Genomic DNA, 21155 nt, shown 5'->3' with positions numbered 1-21155 from the left:
ACACAACAGCAGATATTTCTGATCACCGACTAGTTGTAAGTGTACGAGAATTTATATTCTATTTGATTGTTATTAATTTTCAAGAAAACTTTTACAATTTTTGGGTGATTTTCAAATATTTGTATTATATCGATTATTATATACATTTAACTATTGCGTTATGTATTTTACCCTGCTTCTTCGAATACGCTGGTCGTACTGAATCTTTTACATTTCACATTGAATTTTATGTTATTATTAAAAAAAAAAAAAAATACGAACTTATTGGTATTTATTAAAATCGTTTTTATTACTAAATATTGTTAATATTTTATTAGCTATTCCATATCATCGTTATTACTAAAATTACATTATTAAAAATATCGAATATTATTGAAAATACCAAAAGTTTATAGAATAATAAATATTTTACGCTTACATAGTTAGTGAGGCCGGTTAAAGGAATTCCATTGGCAGCCAGAAGTATATCGCCAGGTTGAAGTTTGTTGGATAAGGCTGCCGGTTGTTGAGGAAATAGTCTTTTTACCCTAACAGGGCCGGCAGTCCCACCACCGGAAACGCTCAAGCCAAGTCCTCTGCTGCTTTTCTGCAACGTCACTCGGAACGTACTCTCTGAAAATCATACAAAATGCCCTCAATTTTAAAGCAACTACTTTAAAAGCGAAGTTTTCTCCCTTTTAAGCTTCTGAAGAGAAAGTCCATTTCGTACTACCTGGGAGATAACGAAGTTATAATTGCTGTTTCTCTAACTACCGATTTCAAGGAATTTATAATATGAGAGTTAGCGCATTACAAACGAATATGCTTTTCTCTAATTAGTGAATCATTGATTTCTTTCAAAGAGAATCGTGTACTTCATCGGAGAACAAATTAAAAACGAAGTATTTTGTGGTTTGTTCACCGCGTCTAATTAGATGTTTTACGAAACAAAAGTCTCAGAAACGTCGTTTCGAATATACGATGTAAATTTTGATAAGTGCGATGATTCATTTTGTGTAATAAATATGCACGTTACGTATCGTATAGGGTAAAATTATTTCTACAACTGCGATTCCACTTGATTCTAAATTTTCTAATTGAAATCGAAAGGCAAATTTTCAAATTCGACTATCAAAAATTCTTGCTTCAGGTTATCGCAATTTCGTTTCACGAGCTAATGTTCGATATGTAACAAAATATTCATGAAGTATAATTATGAAATAATATTTTAATAATCTAAGTTCTCTCGTATAATGTTTCCACTTAAGAATTTTTTTTAACATACTAATCTAGTAAAAAATGTTTGATATCGATTACTACCTTCATTACTAGTCATTCTAGGACGTAGGCTGGGCGTGTGTTTTTCTTTAAAATCAATTTCACCTCTGACAAATACACCAGAAGCTTCGATCGAGCGGTTTGTTTCGCACTATTTCGACCAGTTTATTTCCATCGAATGGGTACAAAGAGAGCGCAAAAAAAGCGAATGGATCGTTCGTTTACACTGCAAAGACAGAGCACGCCGTCCGTAAATATTTATACCACGAAGAAAGAAGGAGCACACGGTTCTTTTTTACCAGAATGCGCACCATTCCCGAAATTGTAGTCGGCTTGTAATTTACGATGCCTCGCTACTCTGACGCATGACCTAATATTTGGAATTGGGCTAGGACCCGAACAATTACTTTCTACCCCTTCTGTTATATGTAGTGTCACTGCATCAGCTGCATATTTCAGTTGTTACAGTAATTTTCACGGGGTGTAACGTCATCCTGTTGGTCATAATTTCAAGCGATTCAGCGGTTTACGAGAAAAGCGTGTTTACGAGATGCGTGTAAATGCGCAAACAGAAACCTTGACAATTCGAAACATCGCTTGAATTTTTTGACAATTTACAGAGACACGCTGATTTTCTACGATGTATTTATCGTTGCTATTTTAGTTCTCATAATTGTAAATATCATACTTGGATATGCGGATGAAGCAGAATTTCAAATTTAGAATGAAAAGCGCTAATGCGATGTTGTAACAAATGCAAAGTTTATAATCTTTGGAGGAGGATCGACGATTTAAAAAATTTAAGGAATTTTGGGATTTAGCGAAAAAGAAAATGTTTAAACGTGTAAACACTTGCAAATATTTCCGTGAATGTTGTTTTTGAACTTGTATGTGTACGCGTGTGACGTCTGAAGAATATCGAGAAAGTTTTAAAAAACGCTGTTTATCTTCCAAATGCCGTGATTTTTCGACGTGTTTCAGTATCTTTAATTTAACGTTTAATTTGGATATACTTTTAAACAATTATAGTTAAAATTACACGACGAAAACAGAAATACGTATAATTGTACGATAATATTCTAATTTCAATCAAAATCAACGTCAATTTTGCCAAAAGATATCTACATATATTTCCAGCACATAATCATAAAAAGAGGGACATCGAAATCTATCATTTTGACGTTCTTGATAACTCCAGCATTTTGATGTTTTAATATTTTTATTATAGATCTTCCGAACATATTGAAGCTACAATTTATTTGAAATTTCTTCTTCTTGCATGTAGATGACAGGTGATGACAGAACAAAATTCAATGGACCGTATTGGCCAGTCAAATTTTTGTATTTTGGGAAAACATTTCACGTCCATCAGCTTAATGTTTCTCCCAAACAATTAGGCTCCATTCATTTCTATAATTACATTCTCATAAACGTCCATTAATCTTTCTAAAAGGCGAACTAAAACCAAACCTCGTTGAAATTGTCCACAGTTTCTCTGTGATCTCTGTACCAACTTTTTTTGCCTCCTCGCCCGCCTTCTCTTTTTGTCATGCGGTCGTGGACTTAGTATGGACGAGCACTAGTTCGAAATGACTCGCCTTTTACCGGATATTGACCCGATCCGGGCGACATATCGCGCGTATTGTTCACTTTGTTCGCCATTCAGATCGACTCCTCTCAACGGGTAATTTACGTTTGTCACGTTATTGTCCGGGATCGCGCAGTGTCGATCTGTCCAAAAGTGCTGGCCATTGTTGGGATCGTTTCGAAATCGTGGATATCCTGAACGAGTTGGCTGATCATCCTCTAAACGTTCCGGCAAGTTTAAGAATCGATATCCGAACGATTTACGGCTGCCATGTGTCATTATCAGCGGTTAACTGGACCGGAGTGAGCGAAAATTCGAATACGAGACATTTCGAACATTCGATCGCGTTCCGAGAAGATGGTAAAATTAGAATGTCGAATTTTCTAGCTTGTAGGATTTTAAATATGTAATGTAGAAACTATTAATCTAGAATTATTGTAATTATCGTTAATTATTAAGGTATATAATTATTAGGCATATAAATGTCGTTTCCTTTCAAATGAAGCTTTAACAGTATATCATTTCTTCCAAATATTATATTTCGTTAAAGTAATCTTCGCATGATTCAGCGTATCTCTTTAACGATTAATTAATTTCGTTAATCCAGATTTATTACTAATTATATTATTAGTTATTTAATTAATTTAGTATTTAATTAAATTATACATTGAAAGTTCTAAGCCATAAGCCAATTTACAATACAATACAATACGTCGTACATCTCTTGCGGTATATTTAGTCAGTCAATTGTCAAGATTGTGAAAATATGTAAAAACATCAAAAAGTACATAAACATAAATCGTATTTGCTGGTAGATCGTGTTCTAGTATTATTTCCTCTTTCACGAGAGATTTTAATTGAACGTTACAATTGCTAAAATTTTCCAAACGAATCAATCCTATCTAAAATCTATAAAACTATAATCTCGATAAAACTTTAAGCAACCTCTTAACGATAATTTTCTGATAGTAATTGTATTTGATAATGTTTATGCGATTGTAAACAGTCAATGAAGCAGAAAAAGAATTAAAAATTCGCAAGTTGCAACGACAACTTCGTGAAAGTAAAAGGTGAGCGGAGATTTTGGAATTTGATTGCTTTCGTTCTTTTATGAATAATACATTAAAACAACTGTCACAGACTGCAGTAAGAAATACAATTTCAATAATGGTACATGGTTGTTCGTAAATTTAACAAATTTGCCGGAATATACTCGAGCAGGAAATCCTTGAGCGTGAAGAATCTGCACGTAATATCAAATTGCGTTTTATTCCGCTGAATTATCTCATTTTAATACCGCGGATTTTCGTAGTTTCAGAATTTCGAGCGAAATGTTCGTTTTATCGTTGGTTAGATTGTTTGGAAGTAATAGAGTGGATGGTTTTGTCGGCGTTTGATAAACGCCTCGTAAAATTTAAGCGTGGTATTCCGCACGGTGCAGTGTTATTGCTGCTAATATCGTTGCTGATGCATCCCCACGCTCAAAAATAAACTTACTTACGTGATGACATAGCGTGTGCTATATAATTATTATCACTTACGAAATATGTAAATTATGTGGCATTAGTTTGTCATTAATAAAATTACCGGAAACTTGATCAAATTCTGCTTAGAATAGATCCTTGTGATAGACAGCGAACTTTGTAAATAAAAAAATAAAGCGTAGAAATGAGGTGATAATGAGAAAATATTTGTTCTGGAAATTTATTCTTTGGCTGTCTGGAAATTAAACATTTTTATGAATTAATAATTTTATTCGACACAACTAGTAGCATATTTTTTATGAAATATAAATATTTCTACGATAAAACAAATATTTTGTGTAATATATAGTTTCTGTATATTGCAATTAGCTTGTGACAAATTCTAATCTAACTTAGTTTCTGTAAAATTGCAAAGAATATGTCTGTAATAGGAACTTTTAAATAATCGTAACACTTTTGCAAATTGATAATTGACGTACGTTTCTATAATATGAATAAAATAGTATGATGTATAATATACTATGTGATAATGAACTCTAGTGTGCTCTACATAATTGTACTATTTCAGACACCGACTTTTATTATAAAAAGCATATCGATCACTATTTTAGAATTGTTACATTACAAATATTTCTCTACTATTTGTTATAAATACTTCTGTTTGCTAGTTTTAAGAAAAATATAATTTGAAATAACAATTTTTTTTTCTTTTTTTGGTTACTATTCAACGTTGTGAGGAATATTAATGCTTCACACTTTAGCAAAATTTGTCTCAGAATGAAAAACTTCTAATGTTCGTTCATGTTTAAAAGGACACTGTGTAATATTAATGGAATGAAAACGAATGAAGAGACGCATGAGCCGAGTTCAAGAAGATTAATGTTCTTTTTTCTCATCACTTTTGAATTTATTATTCTTGGTAACCTGACTTAATAATTCTTAATGAATTTTCTGTTGGAGAATTCCCTAAACTTTGTTGGGACAACCGAAATTTTCGAAAGAAATAGTTTGGATACTTTTAATTAGTTTAATCTTTTCGTTTCGTTATAATAGTACGAGTGGACAATAACATGATTTATGTTATTATTAGGCAATCTTTGTGGTGATGAAAATATCGTTCAAAGATAGTCTAATTTGCAAAAATTATCTTTAGTAAACTAATTATGAATTCTGAAAAGCTATGATTTATTCTGATACTTAAAAATTTACTAGGAACTTTTACTATATCATACGATTATAGTTTTCGTAGATCTAACAATTTTGCAATGAAACTTTCTATTTTATTATAGTAATTTTTAAGCATCTGTATGATAATTACATAAAGTTTAAAATTAAGGAAAAATACGCGTTCGAGTTCTATCAGTATTATGTACAATTTTATTTTCATTCTTATTTTAGAATTTTATTCTTATGAAGAATATATTTTCAATTATTAGTTAATTTACGTATATATGTATATTTCGTGAATAAATTTTATTATTAAAAATGTCATTTTAACACCGGAAGAAATTAATACAGAAATTACAAATTAAACAAAATAATTCTTCTTTTCTTCTCTTATTCATTACTAAAATCTTATAATATTTATTACTTTACATTCGTGAAATTAAATCTACATCTTTTGCTTTGTCAATAACTACGTCAATTATTTAATAATTTTTTGTTTAAATCCGAGAATGTTATTGTACATATTAATTAAGGATATTTACAAAACGATTTAACGATTTTCCGTATAAAAATGATTTTATGAAAAACGCAAAGCTCCTTTTATAACCATTAATATTAATATATTGCTTTTTAAAATGGCCTGATATTTTCTGTAACTTGTGATCTATAGGAAGCAAGTGACCACAGTAAAGCGCCCAATCTCATCGATCTGAAAATATGCAAATGCCTCCTGTGGAACGTATGTAATCGCCAAATTACTAATTCAAGCAAGCTCTCCAAATTCTGCTAGAGCACATCTACTAATTTAGGCAATCCTATCTGTAGTTAAAGAGAAATCCAAGGCTCAACCGTTAAATAGAAAAGCTCTCAGAAGCGAAATACCAGGGAGTATCTGTTGAGAATTTATGATCCATGAATTGGAGAACGGTTAATAGTTATGGTTGGACGTATAATTTAATTTTCATTCGTCCCTTGATGAAGAGAATCCTCTAGTAACCGTTCGTCAATCTCATTGTTCCTGGCTTTCCCTTTGTTCGTCAATCAATCAATTTTAATTAGGTAATTAACGTCGTTGCTTTCTTTCATCATTTTTCACAAAATAATTAAATTAAATAGTTAAATAGAACACAACGAAATGAAACGATTGAAATAGAAAACTATGAATCACATACGTGTATACAATCGCTCGAAATCTCTCTTGGATATAAAAATAGGATTGACAAATAATGGTTATTTTTGAAATTTTTATAATTAGTTTTCAATAACTGACAGATATGCGATGAAATATTGACAGCTGCAGGAGCGAGACAAGTTACATCGGCAACGAGTTACATCGCTATTGTTTGTTTCTACCGAGGTTCTACTATGCTTTAAAATACCATTTTCGGTGTGAAAATCTGCTTTGCTGAAAGCGAGAAAATTCACTAATATATGCACACAACGAGAATGTTCGTACCGAAGCATTTATTCATCGAAGATGAGAACGTGTTTTATTATGCTGCATGAAAAATCAACTCTCCGAGCATTAATGAATTATTTTAGCAAAAAATCGATGTACGCGTTTGTCGTGAAATCTAATGTTGTTCTTCGTAATATTTATTAATTCATATGTTCCTTATGCATAAATAATACGAGGCCTGTGTCAATATTTCTCTATGGAAATTCAGATTAAAAATGAACGAAATATCATTTTCAGTTAAAACTGGTTTCTTATTTCATGTTTTCTTGATCATAGTGGCACTCGCTCGGGGATTAAACCAGGAATATTTGATCAAATCTTTTAAATTTCGTCTCTCATAGGGCTCTTTGCGTGTCTAATAATCATTTCAGCTGCTCTAGGATCAACCTCACATGATTTTTCCCACGATAACGTGGATAAGATTTACTTTGCTAGAAAATTCCCTCTTTTTCCGATAATCCGCCTTTGTATATCGATTTGTTCCGCTCACTCATCCTTTGTTATCGATCGTCATAATATTATCTGGAATTTCACGTTTTAACAGAACCAACATTCCATTTTATTCTTCTTTATATTACACTTAATTTTAAAATACTCGATGGAGCAATATATATCATTTTAAACAAGCGTTTCCCTAGTATTCCAAATAATATATTGTCTATATAACACATTATTTCATATATTTCTAATATTACTAAACATCGTATTTAAAAATTCTTTGTGTTTAACTTGACAACTTGTATTACTTAAAATTTTTAGTCTTCTGTCGTGCAATGCCAAATTATTTGCACCAACAACTTGAGAGATTGAAGACTTTAGATCCTCTAAACGAAGAAATAAAACGGTCTGAGCGATGACAGCTACGCAAATCAATTTACATCGTCTATGTGTTATAACATGACAATTTACAATATTTTAATTCCATCGGAGAATAAAATATTTTCTTTTGTCAACAAATACTCATTCTCATAAAAAACGGAATCTCATCACGTAAGAAATACAATAAACTGTCTTAAAGAAACAAACATATATTTCAAAATACAACTCATTTAAACTCGACATCGTCGCTAATGACCTTACGGTCGATACGACGCAAAATCCAGAAGAAGAAGAAGAAGAAGAAGAAGAAGAAGAAGAAGAAAAAGAAGAAGAAGAAGAAGAAGAAGAAGAAGACGACGACGACGACGACGATGAAAAAGAAGAGGAACAAGACAATAGAATTTCTCAAACAAACGACTCTCATAAATAAAATTTAAGATGCTAAAGATGTCGTTAATAACCATAGACACTTGATGTGATATTAAATTCACACACGTACACACACACAAAATATCTTTCCTACAATATATTCCATTTCACTTTCTTTAAAAAGAAGCATCTGTTCTACTTTTTCCATATCAATCACATTCAACATTCACCAGTCAGTAAGCAAGAATAACCCCGAACGTAAGCTCCCTGATGAATTCGTTTCTCCTCCAGCGACTAATTACTCAAAGTGTAGGCTAACCGCGGCGCGACACAAGGAGAACGATCACTCTCGTATTTCCTGTGATTTCAAGTGTTGGTAATATCCGAGGTAGGTCTGCTTGAACCCTGGCAAAGTGGTCCCGGTTATTAGCTGTTCGCTTTGATATCACGTCGGATCTGACTTCCACCCAGCAGACGTTTCGATTTAGCCGAGATTAGATCTCTTGATCCTATTTGCAGCCCGTAGATACGGCCGCTGATGACGCGAGGATCCGATAGGACTATGCGTGAGCGCGTTTTGGTCGGCGATCAACGACAATTAATCAAAATTTCATTAAAATGATTTGCATTCTACGTAGATCTTGCTGTTTGCTTTTCGTCTCACCAGCGAAACAGATCATGCTACCCGTATGTCTGTTCCTTAGTTTCCACGGTTTGACAGCTACTAGTCACATATAGTCGCAACACTGAGCAGACTAAATGGTGACATAGAATCAACTGGTTTCGTGGGATCATTACACCTGTTGTGACGATCGATTGTAAACGTTGACTGTTTCTGCGGTTGAATAGGTTCGTGATTTTGTTACAGGATACGTTTGAGACGCGTATACCTTGTGTATCAAGTCTGTGTTACCAAAATTATCGCTTTATTTGATTTGGGGGCTGAACGTGTACCTTTCCACCCTCTTCGTAACTTTAGAGATATCGTTTATCGGAATATTAAAGTATCAAGAGATATTAAAGCATCGAGGATATTTGGCTTCCACCACGTCAATTACACGTTTTTTTCGTCTTATTAGGTTTGTCCATTTTCAGCTACTTTAACTTGAAATATTTCTTTCTAATCACAAAGTAAATCAAAGAATTGAAACTTGAGTTTTCTGAATTCTATATTATCACACAGGATGCAATTAAACATTTATCTCAATTTTAACACAAACAGGAACGTACCTCATTCCAGCTTATCAAAATACATTCTCATCCAACTGCATCGAACGGAGCTGTAATAATTGTTACGCGTTTTCTTAACGAGATATCGTCGATAAAAGTGTCTCGTAAAGGTCCTTCAAGCTACAGACGAGGATGGTTTTATTACATTTTCACGAGTTGTCGAACAACTCGCCAGACATTCCTCCGTAATAAGAAGATATTGCATTGCACGAGATTGTCATCTCCACATCGAAAGTTGGCGTGGAGCATTCGGGCAGAATTCGTAACGATAAGGTCGTTGTTGCTTTTGCGGTTTCGGAAACGAAGATGCATGTCTCGTGTCGGCCCTCGTGCACGAATTTATCTCGGTAGCGATTTATTACGTAATCCTCGGCTGCACTTGCTTATCGTGACGAAACTGGAACGGGACGTTTTTCTATTTATCAGCCGGGCAACAGATTCAGCCGAATGGACGATCGTAAATATCGAGAGAACGCCAGAAACCACCGAGTTATTTTCAAAGTAATTTCGAATACCAGGGTGGCCCGCGAATGCCCCGCCGATGCCATATAATTTACGATGCACTGACACAGTAGATCGACAAAGTAATCAAAGCTGAATGACCATATTCTGCACTTGGTAGTATTATTCTGCGAGTACAATCATGGGGTTGGTTTATTGCGTTTGATGTTTAGCGTGGGCAGGAATTTATGAAACTGTGTGTACGCGCATTTTCCGGTAGATTTTTGTTTTCGATAGACGAGCAAATTTACGATAGGAAAGGTATTTCATATTTCCGGTAAACATCGTGGAATAGTTGTGCCTGGTAAAAAATGTCAAATGATTGAGAACATAAGGGATTAAATTATCAAAGAATACTACGAAAGAAATTATAATCGACGTATAAATTACGCCAATAGCTCGAAATAAAGTATATCGCTTGGATGTATTTTTTATCGTCTATACAGAAAACTATAGATAAAGAGTAAAAGAATGACACGAGGAGGTGTCTGAAACGTGACTGAGATGAAAATATCTTAGGTAAATGAAAGGGAAGAGAGTGAAAAATTAATGAAAGCAAGTCACAGCAGCGTAATAAGCCCTTCTGTTAAAATCTCTGCCGATTAAACGTAGATGACATAAAAAGCACAGTCGTTTGAACGCAATTATACGATCTTATAAATCACTTGTAAAAAAGTTAACAAAATTCTACTTGAAAAATATGAATGCAGATACGAATATCAGTATGACCAGTTAAATCATCGCACTAATTAAATAGCCCTTTAAAATACGTTCTTTTAATCAATTTTTCATATCGCTTTATTTTTATCCCGTGAAAATCTATGCAAATTTATATAAAACGCTTCGTTTGTCAAATATCGAGCCCAAAGGAATCTGCAAATTTGAAATTTAAAAACCGTGTATATACATATTTTCTACATAATACAATCGCATCTCTCCATTTATTCGAAGATTCAATCGTAAGCCTGTCAATTCTTTCAACTGTTGTCTCGATCGCAAACTTTTCTCTTCATAAAGATCTCTTTCTCAAAATAAGTAGCCAACGAAACTAGTCGCTCTACGTAATTTCATCTGGTCGATACATTACGTCACACAACAAGAAACTGTTATTAAAGTGGTGAGATGGTTTTTCTGCGAAAGTCGGTTCACTCGTTCGAAAGTCTGAGCTATGAAAGAGGACGCTACAACGGGGGTGGCGAAGTTCGATAACACGGCTCTCCCTGTAACTAGGTTATGAATTGCTCGGTGAGAACCGGTCGTTTATTCGAAACATTGGTTGCCCGCTTTATTCGATGTGCGATATCAATATTTCGATATTTAAATAATTTACATTTTATCAATTTTGTATAATATCAAATCGATAAAAGCTATACAAATGTGATATGATATATCAAGGCGTATCAAACAAAGATACGATAAGGTACCATGTCATGTCGAGATACGAATCGTTTTTCTTTTTTTATTTGAAGATTGTATAGACTGTGTGTAGCTAGACTAATTTGTATTGGAAATTTATGTATTAGAAGATCGATATATAAAGAATATTTGAGACACGTATCTTGAAAAATATGTATTGCATATAAAAGACGATGGAGATAAATTCTGAGATGACAGAAAATTTAGGCGTATTTATAATATAATAAATTAAACAGGTAATCACAACAGTATGGATTCGAATTTATAGTTTTAAATAGTTTAATTCTTATTTTATTATTTAACACGGATGATTACGTTAATGCCAATGCGGAAATATTAATTAACACAATTACGATAATAAAATAAATCTTAATATTCAAATTATCGATTCAAAGTTAATGAAATTAGCAAAACAATTTTTCCTCGCCTTAATTTATACGATCTTAAATATTCCGCGTGACGATTTTCATTTGCGATAAACGCTTCTTAAGATCAAAGTAATACCGAGCCCGACGAATTCTTTCGCGGGAGAAGATAATCCAGCATCTTATGGAAAAGTGGATCTAGATTAAACGAGCTTCAATTTTCCAGTTTTCTGATTATTCGAATCTTCGCCACTCGCGAATTAAATTAACTGTCGCATTAAGAAGTCCATCTAAAATTACTTCTACCCGGTAGATTTTTCTTAAACACCTGATGGTTCTGTATATCTCGCGAAAACGCGAGCAACGAACAGTAAAAATCGTGCAATGGCTCGTGTTACGAAAGCATAAACGATTTCGTATATCTATCTTGACCGTCTTTATTTCGTTCTACTTTCCACCCCCTCGTGCCTGTTCGGCGCGGTAAAACAGCGGAAAAAATTTCGCTGAAACGAGCTAAAAAGGGTCGTCGACCGACATTTGGTTCACTAAACCATCGATCCGATACCGATAACACATCGCCAACGCCGTAAGTAAGTAGGTATCACGCTCAAGTCGGTGATTAATGATGCACGATTCTTAAGGGATCATTCGACTTGCGATCTAAGGGAATTTACTGCGCGCGGCAAATGACACGGAAGTATGTGTTTCGCCAGGAATGCATAGGGTACTTCATAACGCGTGACATAGACTTTAGATTTTTCAAATATATTTTTCACTGTGCATTTTTCTTCGTGATCTAAGATCACTTACGAATAACCTGATAAATTGTGAATTATTGAATTTTTAATTGTAGGCTACAGGTGAAAACATGGTAATTCACATTCTATTTCACTTCAATGTCTTTTTCTTGTATAGAAACGCAATTTTGAAATCAAATATTTTATTGACCAATTCTAAAAACTATTAGATTTCAATCAGCATTTTTGTCACTCTCTGGAACATTTAAAAAATATGAATAATATTAATTACATGCAGACTAATACTAATTAAACGAGTTAAACTGACACAATAGCTAAACTAATACTATTCTTTTCTCACAAAATATTATGATCTTATTATCGATTTTCATCGTCGAAAATTACCTTTTTATCTGGTTTTAAAGTCGAGTGTCTTCTCCCAACATTTTAAAATTTCCAAAATATTGCTCGCCGTAGTTTCAAAATAGACGTACTGCTTGCCTTAATAATTATATTTCTGGCTTCCGCAAAACTTCAACTTATCAATTATTTTGAAAAACTTACATCTTTCGTATCTTGTCACTGAATCTTGTCACTAATTTAGAAAATGCGAATATTTTCATACTCTCTCACATTGTGCGATTTCTTCCCCATTTTACGTCATGATTTATACGTGTAACTGATGAATGATCGATCGAGCGTACGATCGGTTATCAATTTCGTAATGATAACATGGCGGCGAGCTTGCGTACGCATCGCGTATTTATGATTAATGATACCCTTTTCTTTGTGTAATTAATCAAATCCATTAAGCTGGCAACGATACTTGAAAAACCAATAAAGCGGGAATTTTTATTACACGGATCATCGTTCAAAGTCAACTTTTTCGTGTAATTAACTTCAACTTCGGGCTCCATTGTGTACGTACATATCCGCGATGCGAAAGAATCGACTAATTCTCGGATGGCACAGTTCAGTTTCAAAGCTTAGAAGGGCACGTTTTCTTCATAAAATTGCTCTGACATTTAATACTTCTCTCTTATAAAACTGCACTATTATGTCTAGCTTCTTTATCTTTTCTCTTTTCTTTCAAAACATTATTGAAATGAAAGAAGGGAGAAGCAAGGGACTAAGTGGGAAGTTTCAAAATCTTTTACAAATTTTAGCTTCTATTTATGAAGTTTTGTATGAGCTTCTAATTTAAGATATAATATTAACTATAAGAGTCTGTATAATCGAGAAACAATTAACAACAACAATTAACATCGATATCATAAACATGCAAATATCTTTTCTAACAATAATTCCTTGCACCTTTGTAGCTATCAATTTCCTAAAAAAGATCAAAAAATTTCCTCCAAATTACTTGCAAGCAAATCTACAAATCTCCTAAAGATCCCAAAAATATTCCAAGAGTTACTTCTACACAAGACCAAAAATTTCCTCAAAATTCCCCGGAATATCTAAAAAAAAAAAAGAACTTCCCCTGAAACCACGAACTTAATATGTATCATCGTCAACTTCAGCCGTTTTCCTAATTTTCCGCAGCGACTCGATCGTTCAATCATCCGTTTCCTGCAGCAAGCCACAACCTTCCTGGAAAAGTGGAGGCAAGCAAGTGGAATTTCACGGAACGGACGAAAAGGGCATTAAGGCATGATAACGCGATCGCCATTACTCCGGCTATGAATTACCCCCTGGTGGTAGAGGGTGGGACGCGCGCTGTACCTGGAACCCTGTCGCGGCTGGCCGGACGTCCGCTTGGCTATTCCGTCGACGTAGGATCCTGATAACAACCTGCTCGGAATTAGCAGTGTGGCGTGGCCCGTGGTGCACGCCACCACGGCCTCCAACCTCCGAAATTCCTCTACAACATACGTATCTACGCTCGCTGAGGGTAAATTAGTCTGCTAGTAGAATAGTAAAATTATTTATGCCCATCTCGCTTGTTACGATTGATCGACCACGCTGCCTAGAAACAGAAGTTCGCCTGGTGATTTAGAGGATGTACGTCAATGTAGGTGCATATCAGGGGTCGTTAATCGACGACGGCTTTCTTCAGGAAGGAACTCGTGCAGTGGCGAATTATTCTCTAGGGCTTCCTTTCTTTTCCTTTTTTGTCTTCTTTTCTCGTTTACTTTGTAGACGAATCTACGCGGAAGAACGTGTGGTGCTCCAGTGGTTAAAGAACTGTGAAGTATCATGCAAGCATTGTATCGCAATTTTTGGCGTAGTGAGCGTGAAATATTATGTTTCTTGTGGATGGTTTAAGTGAATTATTGGAGAAATAGGTTTGATGGTGATGTTCATATGCTTATGAAGTGTATCGAGACTTTTATGCATTTTTACTATTATCCTTAATGAAGATTCTTCGTCTTTGTACGTTCTTTAAACAAAATTAGGTTTATTTGCTCTTTGCCAGGATTAGGCATATCGGTGAAATGGGACAGTAATTTAAAATTTACATTGACCACGAAGATCCAAGATAGATGCATTTTATATGTTTGTTAACTGCAATATCCCGCAATAATTCTCACGCAGATCCGTATTTTATTCTTGTACCGGTGAAATATATGCAATTCGTGCTGAATTTAGTTTCTGTGGTACCAAGCATGTTTTTGATTTATAAGTTTACATTTTATAGAACTGCAGCATTTCATGATCTGAGATTATAAATTAGAGTATTTTCAGGTTTCTGACATGCAATGCGGCCGTTGACCGAAAATTGTAGATAAGCACGCATTAAGGTACCAGAAGCATGTTCGGCTGGAATTCATTCGTGCCATCCATAAATAAATAATATATTATTCCGGTAAATAAATTCCTTTCAGTAGAAACGCGAAAGTATGATACTTATTATTAACCGCCTTTCGCGATGCGTTTAATAGTAACTTGCTTGTATGAAAAACTTGCAAATTTTTCAACATTATTTCACTTTCAGAAGAATAAGTTTTTTTTTAGAAGAAGAAGTATTATGCACATGTGGCACATAGTACAGAGAAAATCGAAGATATTTGTTATCGAAATTATTGGCAATCACGGTTACGGTAACTGACTTTGACCAATATGCATGGGCAAAGTTTCAAAATTCTCTCTACCTTGCCATTTCTCACATACGCTACAGAGGTCGTGAGTCGGAAGTTATAGTTAATTGGGGGCAGAAACTCGAAGAACAGGTCGAGGATAGAAACGATTATTCTCGATTCTGCTACCAAGTTCATCGAGCCCTTGCATCCCTTCGCGATCTTTCCTGAGATAGCCAACCGGAAGTTTGAAGGGAGCACGAGACTAAAGGTAAGAATATTTCCATAAACGTTCTACAAAGATTGTTCCCAGCGTAGTTACCAAATGATAGGAAATTTTACGCGAAAGTAAAATAAATTTGTATCACTGCGATAAAGCTTAGGATAATAAACTACTTAAAAATTTCCAATCAATTAATCGCAGAATTTAACGAAAATAAAATATCGGATTAAATTTGTAATTTTTATGTATCGTATCTTAATCTTTAAATGAAACAACGATTGACAGATACTTTGCAAAAATTTTTGAACGGATTCTACGTTCGTTATTCGAACAATGTTATATTGTAAAGTAATCATGGCACTCTTATTTATAATTTAAATGTATATCAATGCAGTATTCAAGACTCCAAATTATTTATTATTTCATTTGAAAGGATTAATCGTTTTAAACAGATTGCTTGAAAATGGTTCTGTCGATCTTCAGCCACTCGAAATTCATTGTTCTTTGTAGTAACATTCATTATCGACTTCTTCACACGGTCGTTCGTCGAATGCCGATAAAAACTCGTCAGATTTCAATCAGCGAGCATTGCGAACACGAAAACCGGGAACGAAAAGAACGAAATCGATCGACTCGCATTTCTAATTCAATTATCGCGGCCGAACGATTCCTCGACTATCACTTTAGTCGAATTTAGATCTTCGCTCTCATGCTTAATTACTGACCCATTTCGTGCACGCCTTCCTACGAAGCCGTGAGTATAATTCATGCAGGGCCAATCAAACTCAGGAAATTTCTATATCCATTCGAACGTAGCCCCGTCGTAAATTATCCTGGCGATCGTACGCCGGGGAACTTACATCGCCAACAATTTAGTTCCGCTGATTGCGCCGCGTACTAGTTTTTCCCTTCGTCTTCTTCATCTTCTTTTTTTCCCTCGTTTTTCATATTTCATGTTCACAGCGGCGATATTACTTTGTGCACTGAACACGTGTTCGTTCGCGACACGCGATGACAAGCGAGACGAATTCCAGAAGGAAGGAAAACTACTTTAAACTAGGCGAACGTCGACAACAAGTATGAGTTAGTACACTTTTAGCGAGATTTTTACGCTTTACATTTGAGGGCAAAATAACCAAACAAAAAAGTGGGAAAATGTGCGCACCATTTTCAGAGTAAACTGATGATTCTAGACTATAACGATTTTAGAATGCATTAAGATATAGTGATTCCATCAGATTAGTGTGACTTTACTTTTTGATAGTCTTTATGGAATGTATCATTATTTCCTAACCGAGCTACATATGTATATTGTACATTTTACTATGCGTTTATTATTTCTTTATTTTCTTATTATTATTTGTTATATTTACATTTAAAAAGAAAGGTTTCTTTCCTTTTTTTTTCTGTAGCAAAAGAACAAAAAATGCAACGTTACAATAATGTAAATATTTTCATTGTTACAATACACGGCAAAAGAACTTGACAATATTTTACCAATTTACGGTATTGTTACTAGCAGAGAAAAAGTTAAAACGTATGGTTAATTAGCGATGTAAACTGACTTTCTCTTTATCGGTTCGTTACTCATCCACGGTTTTTTCGTGTTTACTTCCTTTGAACTGAAAACCAGCTTAGCTTCTATCGAAAAACTGTTAAACCTTGCCCCTCCCTTTGATTCGAAAGCGTCGCTCTCGCAACAGCTTCTAATCTGTCTTGATTCATCGATCAGTTCTACGTTTTTTTTCCCCTTCTGATCTTTCTTTGATTTGACTCGCTTTAGCTGCGAATATTATTTACGAACACAAATAAGAGAAACTGGTTAATTTATATCTTGCTATAAAAGAAACGCGAAAACAGAGAGTAGAAATTGAATTACACAAGCGTAATAAAATACGTATGTCGTTTTTGTGATTGAGACACGAGGCACAATAAACTTAAAGGTTAAATCGATTTGTCGAATTTGACGTAAATGTGAGGCTACCAGTGACGCACCTGCGCGAATTATAAAAACGTCATTTCTTTTAAATCTATTCGTTCTTAGTTATTAACGTGTTTACGAAGAATAATGCAAGTATAAGATATCGATTAAAAAATAAAATAGATTAATATTTTTATGATAACATTCTAAACTTTGTGTATGAGATTCATACGAATTATATCTATTGATCATGTCTACTTGAATAACGTTATTTTTTTAATTCCTTTAATAAATAAAAGGAACTTATTTTTCAAGAAAATAAATTACAAAACTTGACGAGCTAAATGCCTAAGCTAGTTCATTCTAAACAGATTGATATAGTTTTTTAAGCCACAGAAAGCGGCAATAAACCTACGAAGACTATAGATTTAACGAAATATGCAATTAAAATTAAAACGATGCTTAAATTATATTTATTCCGTTTGGAAGAACATGGTAAACTGATTCACAAGTTCTATGGCTTTATTATCTACGCACCAACTCAAATTAATTCGCAGTCAACCCACGCATTCTGTTGTATCTATACTTCCACAATCGCAACGCTCAAATTCGTCATCGTGTTTCTTTTAATGTAAAATTCCAATCCACCAACAGTTAAATTTCCTATATTCCAAATTTTCTAATTCTAATTATCCAAGGTTTCTAATCGTAACAATCTTCGTCTACTTTTTAAAATTCCTGATCCTGAGATTTGTAGAGATTAAAATTATACTTATTTTTTTTAGAGATTTTTTAGAAAGATATTACAATTATTACTTATCCTCCAAGTTCTAAATACATATATCTACATAGATGAACACGTTTACAAAACATTGATAATATCAAACATGCAACAAGTTATATTAGAAAAACCTCCTACTGTTAGTTGTAATATATTTGTCTAGAATGAAACTGAGAATAATAGACTTATTTATTTCCTAAATTTATTCAACTTATGTATTTTTCGCTACTTTAATTGTGATTTTTATGATATCATATAGCAACAATAAATTGTAATACACTTATTTCAAACTAGAAGAAAAATTGCAATCCAACCTATTTATTACCATATACACGCTTTCATTAAAGTGAGATAGTTAACCATCTAGAAATCGTTATAGTTGCGTTAGAGAACCTTGTAACCTCTCTATACTGTCCCAAATGGCTATTAACCCAAACAGGATTAACGGGGACTGTCAACCAGCCGTACATACCCTTCACAATATCGTAAACGCGAATATCACTCTGGACATCCCGCAATATCCATTATCTGCAAAATTTTATATTTTCCCTATCTGCTAGTTATTATAGAGTCTCTATCTTCTCTATTCATAGGTTTGTTCTCACACGTAAAGTAGAAAACCTAGGTAAAAATGTTGTTTTATTAAATACTTCAACAAGTACTTCATATTCTTCATATCTAACAAAGTGTATGCTCGCAGTAAATATCTTGCAACTTCTAAAGGACGCAGATATAATGTAAATAACCCAGATCGACCGATCTTGATGATAACGACGTTGTCTCAACGGAGACAACTTTTCTGCTGCTATTCTACTAACAAATTGTAAAGTATATAGAGGATATATAAAAACATATATAAAAAAAATAAATATATACATTTTCAAACTCGTCTAATAATAATAAATAACTAATAAATAATAATAATAACTTATAACTTAACAATAACTAATGATGTGGGAATTATCCATAACGCATATAATATATTCGCAAAAAAGTGCTATAAATTTTCAAGTCACTGTATAACACTGCCAGACACGTATAGCGATTATCACTTTGGAGCACGTAAAAATTCAAAGTAACGAGATCGTAAATAGGAAAAAGACCGGCAAACACGGCGGTTTTTCTTTCCTTTTTCGGTAGTTTTTCATTCCATTTCACGGTTCGCGAATAATCGCGAGCGATCAAAAACGCGCTGTCGTCCTCGCGTTGTGGCTCAGGCAAAAGCGTGCACGCGTGGAAAAATTTTAATGGAACGTTCCGTCGTTTGTCTGTCGATGCGGGATCGTGAAACGTTTTACTCGGTCGAATCGGCTGCCAGAGCGATTTATACACTTTCGTGCAACTGCCCTCCCTTATTCCTATCGGTCTGCGTTTCCCTCTCATTTCATGGCTTGTTTCACGCCCTCCGATCGGTGAATTTCAACTGAAATGCATCGATCGTCGAGGCTGGAAATATGGAAATCAAATGTTGCGTTTTCGATGCTTCGAGATACGAGAAATAAGCTTACCGGGTTCGAAACTGCGATTCGCCCAACGGTATCTTTTATTGGTTTTCTCTTCGAAGTATGTCATCCGTTGATATTTTAGTATCTATTCGATAAGAGCACGAAACGTTTTGTTTCGTGAGACCAAGTTTGATCGTGTTTAACAGTATTTCAATTGAAAACTATATTAACAACTACACTATAAGTATATACAACTATACCATACTAAACAAACTCTAGAAATTAACGACGAATTAATAACGTGAAACAGCTCTGAATACCTCGTTATGAAATTAACAGACAATAGTATGTGCAAGTAGTTTTTGTAATCGCTGCATTTAAATTGCTCTAAATTATGTAGCAATGTAAATTAATAACCTTTCACTTCCTTTTCACCAATAATAATCCACACAAGCGTTATAATAATATGACTGTTCATGACTATTCGTGCGGTTTCATACGCAAGAAGCTAAGACCGTAAGATGAATTGGTTTCGATCATCTTTATGTATGTACATCCATCAGAATCAATATCCTGGTTATTATTCGAAGACATATGTGTAACTATAATTACAAATGAATTCCAAACCTACGATACCACGAGCAATAAATAGAACAACTGAATTAACTGAAGATCGCTCGATGTTTGATCGTTCTGATTTTAGCTAACCAGAAGCTTGATTGCTTCCAAGCAATCTTGATTACTCGGTGATCGTGCACCACCAACCGTTAAGCCTGATTGCTAAGAGATAAGCAGTAACTCCGCAATTCTTGTTTGTGAAACTATTACGCTTTACTGTCACTTCTTCACGCGTTTCTCATCCTTCTGAAACTTTCATACGCATCCACGTCAAATTTATTCATTTCCTGTTAATTTCACATTTTGTATAATTTTACTACACTACATTTTACTGTATATTTACATTACATTTTATTTAATATATTTTATAATCCTAATTATATATGTTTAAAGTTATCTTCATAAAATACAATTTTATAGTTTATTTATAAAGTTATATAGTTTAATTATAAAGTTATCTTCAAAAAATACAATTTTATAGTTTCTTTAAAAATAACGTTCGACGATAATTGTTGTTGGTTATTTAAACTAGGCCGGGCTTGATTAATGTAGTATCACACAGATATTGAGCGTAAAGTACATCCTTGTTTACCCAAATTCCGATTCGCTTCTATTGTGTTGTAGATCTTTATGCGCCCCAAAGCATTTGCGATTCTAAACTTACGTACATGAATACGAAACACATTGAATTAGAATTGATGGCGTAATCAATTCCGAGCGGCGGTGATATTTCATCGACTATCGACAACTTT

The 21155-nt window shown here is 34.0% G+C and overlaps 1 protein-coding gene across 1 annotated transcript in view; it reads right to left on the bottom strand.

Annotated features, from left to right (window-relative positions):
* The window catches only part of LOC100742678, a gene marked incomplete at its 5' end in the record, with an annotated part of 192300 nt that overhangs the window by 16653 nt on the left and 154492 nt on the right, over positions 1-21155 (bottom strand). The window contains one exon of the mRNA XM_033322743.1: positions 419-612. Coding sequence (XP_033178634.1) covers positions 419-612 — 194 coding nt within the window. The remainder of the gene's footprint in view (positions 1-418; positions 613-21155) is intronic.

Source organism: Bombus impatiens, unplaced genomic scaffold (genome assembly GCF_000188095.3).
Source record: "Bombus impatiens unplaced genomic scaffold, BIMP_2.2 scf_0664, whole genome shotgun sequence".
In the NCBI taxonomy this organism is placed as follows: domain Eukaryota; kingdom Metazoa; phylum Arthropoda; class Insecta; order Hymenoptera; family Apidae; genus Bombus; species Bombus impatiens.
The sequence above is the reverse complement of the archived record's forward strand: the minus strand, read 5'-3'. Positions and strand labels throughout refer to the sequence as shown.